Source organism: Centruroides vittatus, unplaced genomic scaffold (assembly GCF_030686945.1).
Source record: "Centruroides vittatus isolate TY-2023 unplaced genomic scaffold, ASM3068694v2 scaffold_450, whole genome shotgun sequence".
Lineage (NCBI taxonomy): Eukaryota > Metazoa > Arthropoda > Arachnida > Scorpiones > Buthidae > Centruroides > Centruroides vittatus.
Window position 1 is genome coordinate 1,677,964 of NW_027122709.1, and position 23,173 is coordinate 1,701,136.

Genomic DNA, 23,173 nt, shown 5'->3' on the forward strand with positions numbered 1-23,173 from the left:
TCCATAAGAATGGTGAGGGCGCCCCAGAGCGTGAAAGGTGTCCGCAGTTTCCTTGGCGCGGTAGGGTTTTTTCGAAATTTTATACCATCCTTTGCTGACCTTGCCGCACCGCTTACCGAGTTAACAAAGAAGGGAAAAAAATTTGCGTGGGGTCTGGAGTGCCAACAAGGGTTCGAAAAGTTGAAGGAAGCCATCGCCACACCGCCATTATTAGCACACCCTAATTTTAATGAACCCTTTTTCTTACACACCGATGCGTCTAAGATAGCGGCTGCTGCAGTGCTAGAGCAACGCAGAGAGGGGGGCTTAGTACCGATCGGCTACTTCAGTAAGAGGTTTCAGGGAGCTGAACTTAATTACTCGACCATAGAAAAGGAGTGTTTGGCCATAATCATGGCCCTGAGGCATTTTAAGTTTTTAATCTTGGGGCAAAGGACAATAATTCTCTCCGATCACAAGCCTTTGGTCTTTCTTAGTAACATCAAAAACGGAAGCAATCGCTTAATCAGATGGGTGATGGAGCTCATGGATTATGACATCGAGGTGCAGCACGTTAAGGGCGTGAATAATAATGTGGCGGACTTTTTGTCAAGGAACGTTAATGGGGTATATCACGTTGAGGTAGGGGCCACGAAATTTGTTATCCCTGATAGGTACGAAATACGTTTGTCGCAAGACAGAGACGAAATTTTTGGACCTATTAAACGGGATTTAATGAGAACTCCTGATGGTAACGGCATAAGGAGTAAGATGCCACAGTATATAGTAGTGGACGAATGCCTATATAGGCAAAGTTATTTCAGGGCACGCGATCAGTATCACAACCAGGTCTGCGTGGGGGAAGACATTTCCAAGGAGTTAATCAAGGCTATTCATAATAATAATCTGTCGGGGCATTGGGGAGTACGGAAGACGATGATGAGCATCGAAAAGCATTATTATGTCAGAAACCTAAAGGATAAAGTAGAGGAAGTGGTTAGGACCTGTGAAAAGTGTCAGAGGCACAATATTCATAAGGGAAAGGCCCCATTTCAGGAGAATGAGGTGGCTAATGCCCCTTTTCAGAAGATCGCCGTCGACATCATAGGTCCCCTTAATACGACGAGTCAAGGGAATAGCTTTATCCTTGTGATGATCGATATTTTCACGAGATTTGTAGAGATTCACCCCTTAAGAGATCAAACTGCGTGGTCGGTTAGCAATGCTATCTTTAACTCAATAATCTGTCGTTATGGTGCACCCGAAACTATTATCTCGGATAGGGGGACGAATTTTCTTTCGTCCCTGTTCTCCGATTGTTGTAAGTGGCTTGGGATCAAGAGAAACATTACTACAGCCTATAGACCGTGTTCAAACGGGTTATGTGAAAGAGTTAACAAGTCGCTAATAGAGATGATATCAAAGTCCTCGGAGAGAGGAGGGGCGGAATGGGATGAAATGATTTATCCGGCCTGCTTCGCTTATAATAATTCGCACCACTTGGCAATTGGCGAGTCGCCTGCATTCCTGTTATATGGAATAGATCCCCGCATTCCGAATTTCGAACAACACGTCGATGAAAGCACGACTGACGAGCGTAGGACGTTTCTCATCACAAAACTTCGTGCTCTAAGGGAGTCTGCAGGGAAACGCGCTACCAAATTTAACGAGAAAAGAAGAGAATACGGGAGTAAGGGGCGAAAATTGGAGAAGTTTTTAGTAGGACAAAAGGTCTGGGTGAGAAAGAAGGGGGGAAAGAAAAATAAATTCGCGGATAAATACAAAGGGCCCTTCCGCATCATTAGAGTTGTGAACCCGACTACGTATTGCGTAGAAGGGTGTAACTTCAAAGACAGGGAGACTGTCCATGTTGACCGTATAAAGATGTGCTACGGAGAACCGGTAGAAAAAACTAGGCGTGGGGAGAGAAAAAGGGGAGGAAAAAGGCAACCTAGCGATCATGAAATAGAGGATGAAGAGGAGGGTCAAGATGGGAGATGGAACAGGAGATTGAGGAGCAGTGATGTTAGGGTAAAGGGTGTTGGCAACGACGTTCCGCAGGGGAATAGCGATGACGAACGCATAAGCAAGCGACCGTACAACCTAAGGCATCGTGAGATTGACTTCCGTAGGCTACACTACGGTAGTTAATCGTCTCCGAGGGGAGATATGTAGCGCTTCGCCGCTATTAATTATATGTATATATTTATGTATTTTTTTTTTGTTCGATTGTTCTATTTATATGTTTGTTTTTTCGTTTATGTCGCGTCGCGTATATGTTGTTGTATCGGGTTTTAGATATAACGCACGGCCATTTTGTTGTGTACCGTACCGTCTGTTGTCGTCATTGCTGTGCCGTGGTTTTTGATTGGCTATTTGGAGGGTCACGTGGGAGGAAAAGAAAAAGCTCCCGGATGGTGGGAGATATAAAGGGATGACTTCCACGTGTCGAGGCATTTTTCATTCTTCTCTTTCGTGGATCGGGGATCTGGAGCGGTGACGAGACGAGAGAAAGGATTCGAAGCAGAGCAGCCGATCAGGAAGAAAAAGAAAAGACAAGAACCAGCGAGAAGAATCTCATTTCGTAACTACGTGTCCCACGAAATACGGCGACGGTATCTACCATCTTGTAAATGTTTGTATAGTTTTTTAAGGTTTAATCGCGTATTAGTTTTAGTCTCGCGATTAATTACTGTTGTAATCTTAGTGTTATTGTCATCCTTAATTTTGTTAAGAACGCTGTTTGCCTGTTTAAATCAGGCGATCAATTCCCCCTTTTTGTGTGTGTAATTAATAAACCTTTGTTTGTTTATCTATACGCTTCTACCGACTATTCATTTCCACTTCCTTTCATACCCGCAAACCACGTGCTTGCGGAGTCCACAATGCTGATCTCAGTGTTTTCTCTGTTTTATTATACAGTATTTGGTGTGAAAATCAACCCATTGATTATTATTATTTGATATATGGTTATTTATGAAAACTAATAATTTTCATAAAAGACTATATCCTTAACCCATGATCACATCCATTAGCAGCAATTTCCATACCTACTACTTTTTTGTGGGAATTTTTCATCAACTTATTCAATTTTTAAGCTGGAACTAATGTATAACACAGTAAAATCAAGGGTTTCATGTATGTGGGTGGTGGCATTGGAGACAGAGAACACATATATGTTTACAAAACTGTTTATTAAAGAGAAAAATATCTTACATGTCTTACTTCTGATACACTACAGATTTTCCAACACAGTGTCTTCCCAGAGTCAATGGGTTGAGAAAAGTTCAAAGTCCAGTTTTCAGTAATGTGTGTGTTCGTTCTGGATGACCACAGCCCCAGAGCAGGCAAGAAGAGTCATTTGTTGGGTAGGGAAGAGGTTGCAATGAAATTGGCACTGGTTCTTGCACTGGCAGATGAGACAGACACGATAAAGTTAGGTAGATCCAGAGGGGAGAGACTGCCTCTCCTGACCTTAAAATTGCGGTTTTTATAGAATTTCACAAGTTGTCATTTCCAATTGGTTCTCAACTCCCTATCATGCACCCTGATTGGTTCTTTCATCATCTCCAGGTGAAAACCAAGACCATTTCGGATTACGGGGAAGGTCCATTTCAGAAAGATTACCTCATACCATCCTTCAACTTAACCAGGAGAATGTTGAATCAAGAACCTTGTGCTTGTAAGGTTCTGTTTAGTTCGTTGTTTCCTTTCTCCATCAATTCAGAATTTTAATGACCGTACATGATGTATCTCCGACTGTCAAACTTTCCCTTTTTCCAATTTACCCTAACTTTGATCTGTTGTTTACGAGAGTCGATGTCAAGGCTTGATCTCTCGGTTGACGTTAACGTATCATCTAACATGTTCAAGAGTCATCCTAGGATGCCTTTTCTCACCTCCGCATCACTATTTTGATAGCTACATTTATTTCTTGCGTATATAAGCTTTGTTCTTTTGTTTTCACTTCGTTTTACTCTAGGTTCGATGATTTTATATATTATGTAATCAACTCAATTTTGGACTCTGTCCAGAACCTCACAACAGTTTAAATATTTTCACAGATTTATTCTGTGCCCAAAAAATACAGAAAAATCATTTTCAGTTCCTTGTGAGAAATATCTCAGTCCTCCCAACATTTATTTCTTCCTGAATTCCTCTCTGATTAGTCCATACTATTGTAAAGTTTGGATAGCTCTATAGGGGAGCCTGACCAAGAATACTGTTTTGTAAACAAAATAATATCTTGTAAATTAAATGTGTGATGTTCAATTCTGGCACTTACAGAAAAGATGGTTAATGTTACCTTAGGATCCAAAATGGCGGCGGTGGGATTTTTTCCCTACTTCGGAGACTACTACGGGGAAAAAAATTTTCCCTAGAGTCGTGACGTCGACGCCGTTGAGAATTTTTCCCCGTTTGGTTTCGACCCTGCGTTCGACGTGGCCGAGTTTCCTGTATCCTCGAAACGGACAGTAGTGTGTATTTGCGACGGTAGAGGGAGCTTTTTCGTAGCGTCGTGCGAGAGTAAAATCGGCGGGAAATACGTAGGGGTGTTACGAACGAATATGCAAATGCATGATCTACGACGTGATTCTGTTCCTTTCCGGGCAATTTTATGCAAATTGAATAGTTTCCAGTTGGAATCGTTTGCTGTAGTGTTGCGACGAATTGCGTATTGGAATAATTGCTGTTTCATTTCGTTACGATATTTCATTCTCGCACAATTTATTATCGGTAAACGTATAGTTTATTTGCAATTGTTCGATAATTAGTAGTTTTGCAGATTTGAGTTGCAACGACGAATTTTGGTCGAAATGCACCGCCCGTGATTTCTCCATGTTAATTGAAGACGACTTTTTGGAACCAGGTTTGCCTCCCAGTATCGATAACGCATTGAAATTTGCTGTAAAATTAGGCATACAGCCGACCGAGTCCGTTTGCATTCATTGTGATTCTTTATGCAAATTATACTATCGGAAACATTTAAAAGTAAATTTGGCCACATTTCTTGGAGTTGTATTCTGTCGTTTATATGGCACTAACTATGTCTGGAATGTACGGCGACGACCTCGGCGATTGCAGCGGGCGAATCCAGAAAAACGGGAGTCGATTGGTCCAATCACATACGGTTGGTATTGCTTATAGCTTTGAGTAATTTGACATCGTTTAAAAAAGGAGTGCCGAATAAAACGGTGGAAATCGACGAGACCGTAATATGTAAAAGAAAGTACGAGAAAGGGTCGTATATTTAAAAATACGTTCGGAAAGGAAAAAAAGATAGGAAGAAGCAGGCAACCACCATCAAAAAGTGAGTAAAAAAATTCTTTTTTTTTTATTGTTTATTTCGGTTAATATCCGCGGAATGTGCAGAGAAATTCAAGATGGCGGCCGGAAACGCAGCCATCTTGAATCAAGGGAAAATTTTTTTCCCCGTCGCAGTCTCCAACGTAGGGAAAAATTTCCCCCGCTGCCATTTTGGATCCTAGGGTAACATTAACCGAAAAGATAATTACAGGATTTTTCAAAATCATCAAATTCAACGAATGGAAATTATGTGTAGTGTAATCATATGTAAAAAAATCAGCAGAAAATCACCAACTTATGCATTGGCACATCTGACAATTTTAGGGTCTTCACATTTTCAAAAGTTTAGTGTGGGAAAAAATGACATCCCACTTTACATTTAAGTATTGATAAATTTATCAATAATTTATTATTGATTATTTATTCATTTGTAAATTTATTAATGTGTATATTTAAATTAAATTAAATTTTTAAAATTAAACTAGGCATTTATATTTGCTTTTAGAGCATTGTGATAATGAGAAAACGCAAGTTTTCAATACCTTCGTTGATGAAAGATCAAGAGAAGAATGGACCCAAGCATGCGAAAATTGAACCAGAAAATTCTGTTCCCAGTCTTGTGATATCGGCTCCTGTTAATGAATGTAAAACACAATCTTTGAAAAAGAAAGCATCACCTAATCATCTCGAAGAAAATGAAGATCAAGAATTAACATTGGTATGTTGATCAGTAACTAATTAATTAATGGAAAGCAGTTTTTCCATAAATTTATCATGGTATAATGTAAATATTTAGATTTAATGCATTATTTTTAATAAATTGTTAAATGAAAATTTAGTAACATCTCTGGAATATAATAGACAATTATCAGATGATCAGAGCAAAGCAATCAGTGATTTTATTAAAATAAATAGAAGGTACACGATCAAAAATATTGAAATTTCACAATAATTAAATATAGTTTCCTTCTTGTGCAATGACTTGTTCCCTTCTCCTTGGCAGCATTTTAACACCATATAGAGGCCATGTAACAAATCATGCTAGATCACATTACTCAATACAGTTTCAATCTCATCCTAATTTTGATATTTAGTATCTTTTATGGGAGCTTTTAGAGGGCTGAAGCAGTCTAAATTACAAGGCTGAAGATTGGATGAACAGACATACTGAATTCAAAGTGAAATTCTTTTATCCAAATGAAATAGTACTGAACTAATTTAGCAACATGGGGTCTAGCATTGTCGTGAACAATAATGGGATGTTTTATGTTGTTTTTACTTTCCATTCTTTGATATGGTCCTTTAATAAAGTCCTTATTGGTTTAGGCAATCACAGTTGTCTTTTTCAAGCAAGAGCCACCAAAAAGTAATTCCATCAGTGGCGTGTCGTCATTGGAAGCGATGGAAGCGCCGATTCCACCTTCCAATGACCTTCCCTTGTATTTTATAAAATATAAATTTTCATATTTTAACGTACTTAGAATTAATTAAAATTAATATTCTATTATAACTGCATTATGTATCTTTTACAAATTTCTATACTACATGTGAAAAAAAACGATAAGATTGCTATTGTATATTTGAATAATTCGGTGGCGGAAGGAATGTCGAAACCAGGTCAGTTTCCAATCAGCCAGATTATATAGGCATTGGCACATGCAGTTTACAGAGCACCAACCTCACCCGGTTTAGCTGGTAGAAGCGACACACGTGTAAAGCGTCCATTTTTATATCCCGGACCGGTTCTGAGCTGTTAGCCGCCTGCCTGTCAACTTCCAAGCAGCCAGATTATAGGCATTGGCGCATGCGCTTTACAGAGCACCAATGTCACCTGGTTTAGCTGGTGGATGCTTCACACATAAAGCTTCTAATTTTATATCCTGGACCGGTTGTGGGCTGTTAGCCGCTTGCCTGCTAGATATCTGGCCACCCTCGCCTGATTATGCGAATCATGAGTAAACTAGATCAACGGTGGGCAACCCCCGGCTCGCGGGCTAGCTACGGATCGCGAAAAGTTTCTATCCAGCCTGCGAGATCTTTAATAGATTATTAAATTGGAAAAATAATTAATTAATAGTTATTTTTCCAATTCTTTGTAATTTTCGAAAACGATAAGAGAAATAAATGTAGTAATTAACTTTTTATTTATTTATTTCATATTTGCAGACTAAAAAAATTACAAGTCACAAGAAGGCATCAATTGATTACTACGACCCGCGGAAAAAACATAAAATTTATTCTGGCCCATGTTATAAAAGAAGTTGCCCACCCTTGGACTAGATTTATAACTTAACTCAACTGATAGGAATATACTGGCATGTTTTTACGATAGTTCTGTATAGTTGACAGGAGTTTAAAAAAAATCCATTAAAATATTTGATATTTATTCTGCGTTTATTCCGCTCTCCCATCTTATATTACTTATGGATTTCAATGTTAAACTGGTGATATTACAATTTAGTATGTCCCATCTGTAAGAGGATGCAGAAAAAAACGTGTACAATTCTAGTACAGTGTTAAAACATTAACTGTTACTTTGGCAGCATCATTTACAACCAAATTTAATGAATGAGACATACAATGGTACAAAAAAAAGCTCTAGAATTTATTTTCCTTAAATTTACGATTTATGTATCGGTTGTCATAAAAATTTCTTTCCATTTCTTTCCCAAGACTACAGATATTCGAGTACAAAGTAACCGGTTTTAACTTATTTCTACTTAAGTAGTAGTTAAATAATTAAGCGATTAGGGAATCAGAAACATATATAAAACCCTGATGAAAGAGCCGAAATTTTACTTAAACAGAAGCTTAACTGAACCAATCTCTTGCCAAGTACAGTGGGGTCTGATCTATTCATAATATTAGATGTAATAAAGACAGAAATTTTTCCAGTTCAATGAGAGTGACCGAAAAGTTGTAAATTTTGGAAATTTCCGTGGACACTTGGTCCTAAAACAAATTAGTTAGAAAACGAACGACGGACAATCTGTTAAGTTTGACGTATTTAGATTTTTACAGCTATGGTGAGAAACGTTTAAAATCTACAACAACCCTGTCGTGTCCTTTGAAATATACTAGTGATGCGACAAAAGAGGCATTTGACATTGACCGGTATCGGCACCCTCGAGATTTGGCATCCCGCGTGCATGCCACGCCGCACACCTACCAGGACGTCTCTGATTCAATTCATTAGCTACTCGTAGGGAGCTGTTTCACTAAGTGGATTGTTTTAAGATTTAAAAAGTAAAGAATATTTTGTTATTTTTATGTACGTTTCTTCACAAAGTTATATTTAATTATAAGTTTTTTTAAAAGTATATTCGTACAATTGAAGAATTTTTTGTACTATGTATGTATATTCGTCACACATTTTGTTTTACCAAGTAAGTTTTTCTGATAATTTTAATTTTAGCCCTTATATCGTGGCTAGTGATTAAAAAATTTATTTTAAAAAAGTTTTGGCTTAAGACCTTATAATGAAAAAAAAAACATTATTAAAAGAGAAAGACCAATGCCTAAATTAAATATAAATACGTCGACAAAAAATTTCGACATTTTGATGATAAAATTTATGACGAATGACGAGTCTCATAAAATTGAAGCAATTTGGAAATCAAAATAGAATAGAATTTAACATTGGTAGACAATATAAAATAAATATTGAAAATTAGAACAAGATAATTATGATTAATAGATATATCTAAATTAATAGATGTTATGTGTTTTTTCTCAAAGCAAGAATTGGCATTTAGAGGGCATAGGGAATTTATTGAATCTAATAACGTAGGTAATTATATTGAACTTTCTTATTTATTAAGTATGTCAGATAATCTATTAAAAATACATTTAAAGAAGTGTACGGTTTTTACTGGCTTATCGAACAAACGAATACGAACGGGCCCCGATGCGCAATTAATTGATTGCCCCTGTAAGTCGGCTTCTTACAGAAACACAGCTTCCCTATCATCAAATGTCACGGCACGCCACTGAATTCCATGAAAATCTATGGCCATAAAAACTTATTGTTCTTCCAAGCTGAAACTGCTGTACAAATAATAAACTGACCTTTTGTTTGTTTCTGGAAATGTTGTCAATATACATGCAAAGCATACATTTTTGGCATTTTCAGGGGACAGCATCAGGCTTTATTAATCCATGGCCATTAAGAGCATCCTCTTCTTTTGTTGAAAGCCTCCCTTAACTTGAGTTTCCATGGTTTGGTTGTGTGTATCCAAACTTTGGATTCTTGTCTGGCTGATTCTTTACATGGAAATCCACATTTTGTCAATTGAAAGTGTATGCTCAAGGAGCTTCCTTGTCTTATGAAATTCAAGCAAATTTGTTTGATATGCTGCAGTTTGGTTCAATTTTTGTCTTCTGTCAATGTGTTTGGAACCCAAGTTTCGTGACTTTGTTCAGACCAAGTTTTTCCTTTAATATAAACCAAACCATTTTGTGTGGAATGCAAGTTTTTGCCTTAATAGTTTGCAGACTCCAGTCCTTAGATTCACTCAAAAGTTCTTTAATTTTTTTGATGCAATTCTCTTCTTGTCAATGGTCACTTCTGTCTTTTCCTCATGCCTCTTCAATGTCCATTTTACCATCTTTAATTTCAGCAACCCAGCAACAAGTAGTGTTGGCTGAGTAGGCACGATGATATATTGCTTTTCTTATGTTTCTGTCAACATCAGCTGCTGACTAGTTCAACAGGACACCAAACTTTACAAAAACCAGCCATTGAAATCTACCAATTGAATTTTTAAGTTGTAGATGGTTCATTTTTATTCATTATTCAAATATCAGCCTTCTCAAATTTTTCTGCTCCATGAAAAATCATTATTTTTTATTTATCTTCATTGATTGTCAAACCATTGTTTCTACAGTATCAACCAAAACATTAAGCTTTGATTGAAGAGAAACAACAGAATTTGATAGCAGCATAATATCATATGCAAATAAAAGACAATCAAACTCAATCTGTAAAGACAACACTTTACCCATAATTGTAGTTTTTGTATAGAACTTGGAAAATCACCCTGAGGCTCACCCTGAGGTAATCCTTTTTTCGATGTCCGAGAATCCATTTTAATAAAATCCTCCTCAATAATGTAACTGATATTGGAGAATAGCTGTTAGAATAAATAATTAAATGAATTGGAGATACCCCACTTAACAAGTTTCCATCATAAAATGTTGTGCTCTACAGAATCAAATTCTTTTTTTCAAATTGATAAATTTTACATATAACTTATGGTGCATTTTGAAAACACCGACTGAATAATTCCCTGTAGAATAAAATAGATTATAGCCAAACACCATTTTTGAAGAAAGCTCCCTGATTCAGGGATATAATATTAAATTCCTTAATCCAAAGTTTCAGATGGTTTACCAATATGGAAGAAAAGATTTTTCTAAGTTCATTGATTAAGGATATTGGTTTGTAATTTGTTGACACTGATCTGGGATCTTTTTTATATAACATTTTTAAACGCACTTCTCTCCAAGAGGAAGGAAATCTACGATTTAACTTAAAATCATTAATTGTTATCAACCACCAAAATATTACTAGAAAGAGATTTTATCATTTTATTTAAAATTTTATCTAGATCAGAGGTCTTATTATTTTGTAAATAACTCAAAACATTAGTCCATCTAACAGTGGACTATAATTATCAAAATTTAAGGCAAGATTAATAGCCAAGAAAGGACTAAAGAAATGTTTCCTCAAAAACAAATTTCATTTTTCAGTAGAAATAATATTAAGGTATGATTCTTGCACTCTGAATTTATTAACCATTTTCCAAAAGTCACTAGAAGATTTACAATTCAATAATTGCACAGTGACTCTATGCCAAAACAATTTCTTTTTTACCTTGTAAAGAGACTTGAAGTTTTTCTTTAGTTTGGAATAATTAAGAAAGCCTCCTTAGTTCTATCCTTTCTAAAAGATTTCAAGGTGCAATTAACTTCAAACAATCACAATCAACCTGAATTTTTCCATATAAACTCAAAAATCTATGCTCATTCAACGTATCACATGAGATGCTGATTCTATCAGTAAAGATAGCAATGTCGAATAGAAAGATTAGGAGTCCAAAAAAATTTTTTTTTTTAATCCCATCATATCTAGAATTGACAATAAAAGACTAGTCATCTAACTTTGAGGGTTTTCAATTAATTCACTTAATCTTGGATGAAAAAGACCTAGGCTGAAAGTGACTCTAAAATTTGTATTAGAACTAATTTATAGTGAATCTAGTTCATTGGCAATTCTAGCATCAATGTCTTCTAGAATTAAAAGATCATCATCATTTACATAACCAGAGATGTATCCTTCAAAATCCACTATCAAACTGTTATAGTTAGATAAATAAGAATTAACATTAAACTATGATATCCCATAAAAACAGATCCTTGTTGTAATTAAGTTTGACTATGATGAAATTATCAGATATATTATGTAATTCAAGCTTATCAAATGTTTGACAAACAATAACAGCCCACCAAAAGATCTTCCTGGGTCAACTGGCTTATGTACTATGCTTTCTATGATAGTCATTACTTTTTATATGTGATACTGACAATAAAAATTAAAATGGATACAGTACAGTATACAGACCTTGAGAATTGTTGGAAATAACTTAGCTTCAATAAAAGGCTGATAATAATAAACATGATTTTAATAAGCAGTATTCACTGTATTTGTTTTCTATATACACTAATATTTATTTAACACGTTCATGGTGTCAGTAGATAAACGCTTAGGCAGCTGCCGGACGTTACGAGTCACGGGCGACTCGTAGTTTATTTTAACATCGGGCGGCACGAGTCGCCAGTGCTGCCTCGTACTATTAAATTAATATATTTTATTGCACCTAATAAAATAATATTGATATATCGAGTATGATGTTTGAAGAATTATGTTATCAAAACATATGCGCCGCCCCACGGAAAAAGAAGCAATTATGTCTGTAGCCCTTACTAGACATGTCCGTACGAGTCACGTGTGCCTCATAACACCATGAACGTGTTAAAATCAAACTTAGAAAATTACATTCATTTGTTAGGACCATTAGAACGTCACTCACTGTGGTTACAGATGACACTACATAACTGACTATTGTTGTACTCTTTCTTGGAAGACATGGCTGTCTTTGCTAGTACTGAACAGATGTAAAACATTCCAGTTAATATAGTAGATACCATTTGTTGTTAATGGTAGCAATGTCTATTTTATTCAGATGTGAAATTTAGATGCTGTGCTTTATATAAATATAAAATTTAAGCTATTTTTTGTCTTCTCTTTTCAATTACAAATATTCCAAATCTGTATTGATTGAATACAATACAAATAAAATTTATATTCAAATTTAAATTAACTTAAAAAATACATTAATATGAATATAATATTTAATGAAAAGAACCTCTGTATTTGATTAATTTATTAGTATTGAAATTTCTAAAATGATTTCCTAAAAGTTTTACATTAAAAAAAAAATTTAATTAAATTAATTTATATTTTATTTTGGTAATTTTTGTAAAATGAATTAGCTAAATAAATTATTCTGATAATTTCAGGAATCTCTTGAAATAGAGGATAAAGGACTTCTAACTCCAGAAAACATCAGTCAGATTGATGAGCAAGAAGAAACAGATAAACCTTTAGTTAGTGTTTATTTTATAAATAATGAAATTCATATTAATTTTTATTATTTTATTCATTTTTATATTTATAATTCATTGAATTAAAAATGACAAGAATGGAAAGTAATTATAAATTTAAAATATTTTATATTATATATATATATAATTAGATTAAGATTTTTAGAATCACTTAATATTATGGATGCTAATTGATTTAATAATCCTTCTATAAGTAAATATATAAAGTTTTGGCTTCTCATCATGGTTTTTTAAACAATTTTTTATTTTGAATTTTACATAAAACATGCTTTATTATCTAATAAACTTGTTGATCCAGAAGTGCTTTTGATTACAAGCTTATTGGGCTTATATTTCCATATTAAAAACTAATAATTAATCAATGAATAATATTATCAATAAAAAAAAATTAAATATAAGAGGAAAAGAATGATAAACAACAACACTTCATTATAGAAACAGAAAAAATATTTTTGATGTTAATTTAATGACAGAATACAATAAATAAAAACAGATTACAACTAAAAATAGTTTGCTTCATGATGGAAAAGCATTTGCAATATTTTAGTTGTTACAATTGTTTGCAATATTTTAGAGTGCAATTGTTTTTATTTATTGTCATTAAATATCAAAAGACAGTTTTTCTGTGTTACAATGCAATTCTAAATTAGCACAATTATGAGTCTAAAGATATTAGATAATGCTTGCATATAGTTTATTTCATATACTGCTTTTATTAAAAAAATTCATCTAATTCACATTCAGAAAATACTAATGAACACCAAAATAAATTATGTTGAAAATTTAAGCAGTGTTTTTTAAATTGTTACAATTATACAACAGAAACTCAAACACTCTGATAAAGCTAATTCACAATTCTTTTTGTCAGAGGAAAGATATTCTAAAATATACGTTATTAACCAGTAAATATTTCTAACTTTTAACTTCATACAATTCTATCTCAGTATGATACTACTTTGAGCTTTGCTTTTTCATGTAACTCCTTTTGTAACTAAAAACAAACAGTGATTTTCATACAGATAATAGCAGTGTTGATAAAATAAAACTATAAAAAATCTTTATGATAAAAATTCATTAACTGTTTTAATATGAACTATAAAATAATTAATAAATTTTATTGTGTAAGGTGTGATCAAATAAAACTTGTTCATGTCCTTATTTAGAATTCTGATTAATTGAAAAATGTGTTACAACCTGTTATATATATTACCTATATATGCAAATGGAAATATTTGATGATAGAAGAAAGAGCAATGTATGTACGGGTATTTGTCCAAATACTTGATCAATTTTTTGATGTCATGCAATATAATGAAGACAGAGAGAACTTTCATTGAATTGTGACAGGTAACAAAATATGGAATTGCCATTTTGAGTCAGAGTAGAAAGCTATTAGCTTTGTAGTGGAAGCATGTGAGCTTATCTCATCATAGGATGTTCAAAACATGTCAGTAAGAAAAGTCATGATTATGTTTTTCTTTGATAAGGACAGTTCATGTTTATTGCTGTTAGAATTCCATCAATACAAACAAACCATTATAAATCTCTGTGCAGCAATCAAAAATAACAACCCAGGAAAGTTAAGGACAGACATTATATCATTACTTGATTATGTTCATCTGCATGTTGCAATGGATGTCCAGGTGACCATGCAATGAATGTACTAGGAAGTTTCACAGCTTCTGTTAAATAGCCAAGACTTGTTTCTAGTGATTCTCTCAAAGAAAATTTCAAAGAAACCAAAACATTGTCAAATTTCAAAAAAGTGAGAAGAAAGTGGCACATGCTTACTTACTGTATTATAATGCTTAAATAGCATTATAAAAAAGTAATTATTTTTATTGTAAATTTTATAATATAAAACAGTAAAAATTTTCTCTCTATTTGAAATTTCTGGTTGCACCACTGCTTCTTGCTGTGCTATTTTCATGTATTTAGATCTTTCAAGAGAACCTTAAAAGGATACAACATTATTATGAATGAGAAAATTATGAATTTTGTGCACAAGCGATTTAAGGAATAGCAAACGGACTTTCTTGCAAACTACATTGAAAATTGTTCAAGCACTTTGATAACTGCCTAACTACACATGGTATTTTTTTAATATCAAATATTCCTATTTGCATCTACAAGTAACATACTAACAGATTATAATATGTTTTTTGATTAAAATATGATCAAAATTTGATAGATGATTTGCAGAAAAATAATTATAAAACAGTGCATAGCAAAACAAATGCAATAAGCATTGAAATGATTAATGTTTGTTTTTAATACTTAGGGAAATATAGATATGCAAAGAAAAACGTTGAATATTGTTAGTTTATGTAATTAATGTAGTGGAATTTAAACAAATAAGTTGCATTTACATATATGTATCTCGACGTCAGTGCTTTGAAAATAGAACTCGAATTTAGTTACATTCGTGGACTGGAGACTTTATCTGCTTAAGATAGATAGTCATTAAAGAATTGCTGTATATTTTATAATACTCAGCAGTTTTTTAAATAATCAATATATGTTTTTGTGAAAAAGTTTATGCTAATAGAAATCAGAAATAGCCAAAAATTCATTGAAATTATAGGAATATTTTTGTGTGTTAAATAATTTGACACTAGAAGTGTTATGCATTATATTATACAGAACTAAATAATTAGAAATTAATAATTATTTAATTTAGAGAAACTTATAAGGAAAGGTCTGGCCCAGAGTGTAATTCAAAATTGCAGCTACTAGGCAGATTATGTTACCTAGGCTTTCAAGTAGAATGTTTATCAATATTCCAAACACATTACTCATCTGATTCAGTTTGGCTTCTATTATTTTTTTCTTGTTTTCAGTTTCTTAATGCCTTTCTCCCATTATACAAGAGAGAGATGTGGCATTAATCTGTCTAAATATGGAACTGTGAAAGCCTCATTTAACAAATATAGGGACACAAAGAAATCCTACAAGATGATAACATTTAAAGTAAGCACAATACCATGTTTTAAAAGTGATATTAATGGAAAATGTGTAAACCATTTTACTGGTCATTTAACATAGATTTTGTAGACTAGAAAAGAGGAAATTTTTGTCTGTTTTCTGCAGAAGACGGCATTTGTTTAATCAAGATAAATTTACATCCCTAGCCCTATTACTATGCCAGAATCAGATATTTTGTCCACTAAGTAGAAGTGTCTGCTAAACCCATTTTCCAATAAACCCACGTTCTGCAGTATGTATTAATTTTACAATAATATAATATAGTTATTTATCACAACATTGATTTATAAGTGTATTATTATATCTTAATACAAGTATTACACTATGTTAATATGTAGAGTATGTAAAGATGTATTTTAATATTACAATATAGTCCTGATTAACTGAGATCTGTATCTCCAAGGATTCATAGCTGAGGTGAATTGTGAGAGTAGTTTGTCAACAGAATGTAGTACAGTACGTGAATCTTTGCCTGGTAATGTGTGGTATTTTAAAGAGGCTGTTGAAGTTTTAAAAAGAATTTAATCTGGTCACTTATCTTGACAGTACAAATTTAAAAAATTATTAAATTAATTTTATTTTTTAACTTCAGTGCTCCTATGATGGAAAGAGGGTCTTTTTTTTATTAATCATATGCATTACAGGTTTAGTCAGGGTACATTGGGGTAGGGATGAGACATGACAAATCCAGGAAAGACTGCCCTGAAAAATTTCCAAGATTCATGACAAAGATTTAAACCTGGGTCCTCAGAGTCGCAGGCTGATTCCTTTACCCCCTTAGCCATCCAGCCATCAAAGAAATTTTAATTATAACTGTAGGTTTACATTTCATTAATAAACATAATTTTAAATCATATTAAAGGTGCTATCATATAATTTAAGTCATTATATTTAATAAGTAGGTCAAACATAAAACTAGTGTGCATCATAGGCAATAATACGTACATGTTAATGTTCAGTTTATTTAATAATTCACCAAATATTTTTTGTCAAACATTTTGTGTTATCTGGGTTTTTATGATTCAAGATACCATCAAGTCCACATTACAAAATTCCTGAAGTGAAATTTTAGCTCTACTATTGAATCTAAGTAACAATTAGAAGACATGCTGGGTCCAAGTTTGGGTACTTGGATCCAAAAAATTTCTTGAAGTTATAAAGTTTTATAAATTAGCATAATGCATTTAAATCTTGTTCAAAGGACAACAAACAAAAATGAATATTGAATTACAATTATATTAGTACTAAATCTAGGAGATCTAAGCACTGAAAACACATGTCATAACTTTTTGACTATGATTTTCAGTGCCTAGATGTCCTAGTCTTATTACAAGAAGCTATAAAATTATTAGAAACTTAACTTGATAGGCTATGCAAAAAGATTTTTTATCATATTCAAAAAATCAGTATATACTTTTAAAATTATGAATAGCAGTATGCTTTGCATTTCCAAAAGATAAACAAGGATAGTTTACCACTATTGGATGGGTTATGTACTGTATCTTACAGTGAGCATTAACTATTTATATCTGTTGACATGTTTTATCATTAAAAAAAAAGAAAATGGAAATAGATATAACATCTCAAAATGCAATATATTTGTAATAAGCCAAACAACTACCATATTACATCAGGCTACTTTTCTGCAATTGTTTTTAATTAATTTCTAAATAAATGAGTGACAGATTATTTAGAAATTAATTAAAAATAATTGCAGAAAAGTAGCCCGATGTAATCCTGTAGTTGTTTGGCTTATTATATATATATGCACACAATGACACCTTTTGTACTTATTCCAGCAACTTTATTCAGAAATACAAATGTTTTCACTCACCTTTAGTGGCTCCCTTCAGATTACAAGCTGTTCCATTTATCAATCATTTAAAAGATAGAGAAATGTTCTATGGATATGATTTAAAAAAAAAAAAAAAACATTCTACATAATCAACAAGGATTAAATTCAAATTTAGAAATATCTGCACATAAAATTAAAATAAGAACAAATGTAAAAAATACTATGAATGTATAAAATAATAATCTCTATCTTTTAAATGATTGATAAATGGAATGGCTTGTAACCTGAAGAGGGCCACTAAAGGTGACTGAAAACATTTGTATTTCTGAATAAAGTTGCTGGAATAAGTATGAAAGGCGTCATTGTGTGCGTATATATATTAAAGAGTTCCAGTTTAGTACATAACTCATGTTTTGCTTAAAATGGGATAGTTTTAAAAAGAATCACCTCAATATGGTTGCAAGCAGTATAATGTTATAAGGGTTGTCATTCTTTAAAAAGAGTTTTGTGAAAATACAAAAAAAACACTTGCACTTAATTCTGACCTTTACAACAAATATTTTTTCAAATAATTCATTTTCCTTAAGGAATTTCTAATAAATATTAACAATTATAAGAAATATTTTCACATTGATTTCATTCAAATTGGATAAGTGTTGCTATTTGAAACTGTAAAATCACTGCTTGACATGTCCAACGCTGAGAACTGATTTCATCTCCTAAAAATGTTTTCCCACTGAAAGAAAAAATATCTACCTCTTAGTTTTTATTATTCTATAACATATATAAAAATTATCAAATTCAGAGAGGGGCATTTGGATGAAGATTCTTGTTAGTGACATAAACATCTATACATATAGGAGATTCAGAGTTTATCTCCACTAGGTTGAGAAATAGTATTTTGGAGTTTGTCTATTAGACTCATGTAGACATTATTAACATGGAAATATTGACCATAAGTTACATTTTTTATTCAAACATATGTAAAGTGTGAAGCGCGATAGGAATACACAGACACGTGAATTCAATTAAAACAAATTTAATTTCGCGATTAATAATATATACAAATAAGTTCTTTGTGGATTCCCTCAGTCCAACTTCTCTTGTTGTCCGATTGTAACAATAAAACCCGCGCGATTCTTAACTAACTTAAACCTAAAAGGATAGAAAAGTATAAAAGTAGGAAGTGAGAAGAATTGATAGGATAGTGGGGTACCCTTGTTCTCGCTGAACTCCGATTCCGGCTGGTGGTTTATTCTGCGTATCTCTGGGTTCGTCAACGTTGTAAAAATACCTTTTAGGATAATTTCTTGTCAGTGTCTTTGACTCTACGGTCCGGATCCTCACCTCACGGCTCTCTATTCGGCCCTCGTAGAATTCCGTCTCACGAGCTCGCCGTTCTCGTCCGTGCTTCCTCGTGTCCGGCCGGAGAAAAAGTGACTCTTCGATGACCCAGATTTTACTCGTCCTCCACTCGAACTCTTTGTTCCACACGACCCCCTGGTGGGTGGGGAGTGGGAAGCCCGCGTTCCCAGAAGCCAGAACAATGGACAAAGGAAATTAGAAAGAAGGGTTAAGAAGGAGAGAAAATTATTAAAACTAATTAAATCTAAAATTCATATGTACAAAAATATGGCGTACAGCCACATACGCCCCATCGGAAAGGCTCAAAGTCCATGATGGAGTTTGTAGTAATCTACTCTCCTTTTCCGAAGGTGGTATCGACCCTCGCTTGCGGGAACAGCTTGATGCTCGTCATCCGATTCAAGGGGATTCTCTGGTGATGCATCGTCTTCTTGCCGCCTGATAGGTATCATCGGCTGTCTCCTGTACTGTAATGCAATCTCATCACCTCCATCATCATCAGACATATCCGGGGAATCATTGTTGTTGGGTCGGTAATGGTTTCGACCTTTATATACAGCATATGAATAATATGGTTTCAAACGATCGAAATGCACAATACAATTTTTCTTTCCATCACTACCACCCAACTCTGCGGTTACTGGACCTAAAATTCTCGTAATACGGAAAGGACCCGAATACTTAGGGGAAAATTTTCCGAACTTCCTACCCTGGTGCTTGCGTAACAGCCACACTCTCTCACCAACACTAAAGCCACGCCCTTTCCTTTTTATATTGCACCGCTCCCTATTCTTTAAGTTGTTTTGCCTGCTCCGTGAATAAGCCAAGTTACGAACAGTGTTCAATTTTTCTAACAGCTCCCTCCGATAATCATGCAAATTATGGTGGGCCGGCACGCCCGTCGGAAAGACCTGAGGTAACCTGGGGTCAAAACCGAAGAGAAGGAAGGCAGGGGATTCGCCGGTGGATGCATGAGTGGCGTTATTATAAGCAAACACTGCCTGAGCAAGATGCTCATCCCACTTCCCATTACTTCCTCTGGAGATCCGAGCTATAATACTACATATAGACTTATTAAACCGCTCACAAACCGAGTTCGCACACGGACGGTAAGCAGTAGTGATTTTATGTTTGATACGGAGTATGCCACATAATTCCTGAAACGTGGAAGAAGTGAAATTAGCCCCCCGGTCTGAGATAATAATTTCGGGGCAACCGTAACGGCATATCACATGCTGGAATATGGCGTCTGCTACGTTCTTTGCAGTCTGGTCCTTAATAGGAATTGCTTCAGAATACCTGGTGAAAACGTCAATGATAGATAGAATGTACCGATTTCCGCTGGGAGTAACCATGAGTGGGCCGACTATATCTATAGCTACCTTCTGAAAAGGGAAGCCAGCTAACTCTGTTTCTTGGAACGGCTCCTTTCCCTTGTGTAAATTAAACCTCTGACATGTCCTACACACCCTCACTACCGATCGGACTACCGATTGTAGACCCCGTATGTAGTAATGCCTGTCAACGGTATTACAAGTCTTCTCTATGCCCAAGTGCCCCCCAAGGCCCGACTCATGGAACGCTCTAACAACCTCTTCACCCATTTTCTGACCTACACATATCCGCTTCCAGTTATATAGGCCATATCTTCCCGGTTTAATGTGGACCAACACACCTCCTTCCAACTGGAATTCTGGCTGGACACCCTTTCCGGCAAGACCCTGATGCATGTTCCTTTGAGCCTTCGCAAGACCTAGTTTCATTTTTTTTAAAAAATCGTCTTCCATTTGTGATTCCACTACTCTATGGTGGAAACTGGGACTATGCACATCTAAACACTGGTTGACCAAGTTAGGTCTCTCTCCGCAACATATCGGGCGTGACAAAAGGTCGGCCACCGGATTGTGTTTACCCCTAACATGAGCTATCGTAACATCGTAATTCGTCAATTCTAAGGCCCATCTCATTAATCTGTCGTTGTGATTATTCATACTCCTCAAGTAAGATAAGGGCTTATGATCCGAATATACAGAAACTTCGTGACCTAGAACTATCGATTTGAAGTGCCGGAGAGAGAGAATAATCGCAAGGCACTCCTTCTCGATCGTTGAATACCTCAATTCCGGTCCCCTAAACTTCCTGCTATAATATCCGAGTGGGACCACGCCTTCATCCCGTTGCTGTCCCAAAACGGCACCTAGCCAACTATCAGAGGCATCGGTATATAGCACAAATGGAGAAGAGAAATCTGGGTGTGCCAAAAGGGGGGGGTTTGATAAAACTTCCTTGAACCTCATAAACTTGGACTGACAATTACTGTCCCAAACAAAATGTTTCCCTTTTTTTGTTAGTTCAGTCATGGGCAGCGCCATCTCGGAAAAATTGGGGATGAAATTGCGGAAAAAACCGACCATTCCGAGGAAACTGCGAACCTCTTTGACATTACGCGGGGTTCTACATTCCTTAATTGCTTCGACGTTGCCTGGGTCAGGGTATATACCATCACTACTAATGATGTGACCTAAATATTTAATTTCTCTAACACAAAATTTGCTTTTGGTAGGGTGGAGCTTCAGATTTGCCTTATGTAAGATCCCTATCACTTGATCAAGAAGTTTTAAATGCTCCTCCAGAGAAGGGGAAAAAAGGATGATATCATCCTGAAATACATAACATTTGTTTCCGATGAAGGGGGCGAGGAGACGTGACATACAATATTGAAAGAACCGACCGCTGTTCTTCCCCCCTTGTGGGATACGCGTTAATTGATATTTGGACCAAGGGGTAGTGAATGCAAATATATGCCTAACCTTGGGGTCAAGCGGGATCTGGAAGTAACCGGATTTGAGGTCTATTACGGAAAAGTATTTGCTACCATGGAAGGTCGTGAGTATTTCGTCCACCCTACTTAGCGGGAACACCTGTGGTTTCGTTATGTCATTAATCCTACGTAAGTCCAAAGTCATCCTGATTTCACCCGAGGTTTTCTTCACAATATGGATGGGGGAATTCCATTCCGAATGGCTTTCCTCTATGATGCCTGCCTTAAGATATGCATCAGTCAATTTTTTTAACTCGGCAAGGTAGCAATTCGGAATACGGTATTGACGGGTATTGATTACCCGGTTAGTGTCTATTTCAGGGCTGTGCATAAAAAGATCGGTGCCTTTCAAATCTTCGACCCCCTCCGAAAACAAACCGGGATACTTATCGAGGACGCGAGTCACCTGATTTTCGTCATTCGTTTTTGTAGTTCCTGGAGTTATGGCGGTGCCAACCAGAGTACTACTTAAGCAATCGAAATACATGATCGATGGGCGAGGACTATGGTTCAATACTCTAGCTTCACGACTGATGAATGTACATCCATCAATTATCAATGACGGGATTGAGTTGATGACATCCATCCCCAAGATCCCTTGGTATTCTAGCCTATCCGGGAATTCCATACAACAAAGGGAAGCGGGTATTATCTCATCCTTGTAGCTTATCGATCCCTTTAGGACTTCCTTACATGTGGAGATTGTGCCGTTGATACCTCTGATATGGGTGATCTCACCCCTTCTTGCAACCTGGAAGGACTTAGCCAATTTCGCGTTTTGAGTCAGCGCTATATCAACTAAAGACCTTTCCGCACCTGAGTCAATTAAGAATTTAATCTCTACCCCCACTACCCTGCCACATATTAATGGGAGTCCCCTCTCCGAACATGAAAATTCGGTCAGTTTAAAGATGAGGATGGGAACACGACACTGACCCTGATCAGGTTCCCGGACTAGTTTAAATCCTGACTATTTCTTTTGGGGCATTTCCTAGCCAAGTGATTTGGGCTATTGCAAACGAAACAAAGTCTGCTGTTAATATTAGGCGACTTAGTAGTCTGGGTCGAGTTTTCGGCCATCTTGGAAACTATTTCGAACAGGGTTTTCAACCCTTTTTCTAAATTGGCTAACCGATCCTCATCTTTTGGAGTCTTGTCAGGGTTTACTTCAGGACTAGTACATTCAGCACCCACTTCGCTTTGGGAGTTATAACAGACCGTTTTGAGGTCTCTAG

General features: G+C 35.2%; 1 protein-coding gene across 4 annotated transcripts in view; it reads left to right on the forward strand.

Annotated features, from left to right (window-relative positions):
• Positions 1-23,173, forward strand: part of LOC136989187 (DNA (cytosine-5)-methyltransferase 3A-like) — a 123,236-nt gene that overhangs the window by 27,497 nt on the left and 72,566 nt on the right. For all 4 annotated transcript variants that reach the window (XR_010882878.1, XR_010882879.1, XM_067287272.1 and 1 more), the window contains exons 7-8: positions 5,792-6,004; positions 12,868-12,954. Coding sequence is in view for 2 of the 4 variants with exons in the window: in XM_067287272.1 (XP_067143373.1) it covers positions 5,792-6,004; positions 12,868-12,954 (300 nt within the window). In the remaining 2 variants the exon portion in view is untranslated. The remainder of the gene's footprint in view (positions 1-5,791; positions 6,005-12,867; positions 12,955-23,173) is intronic.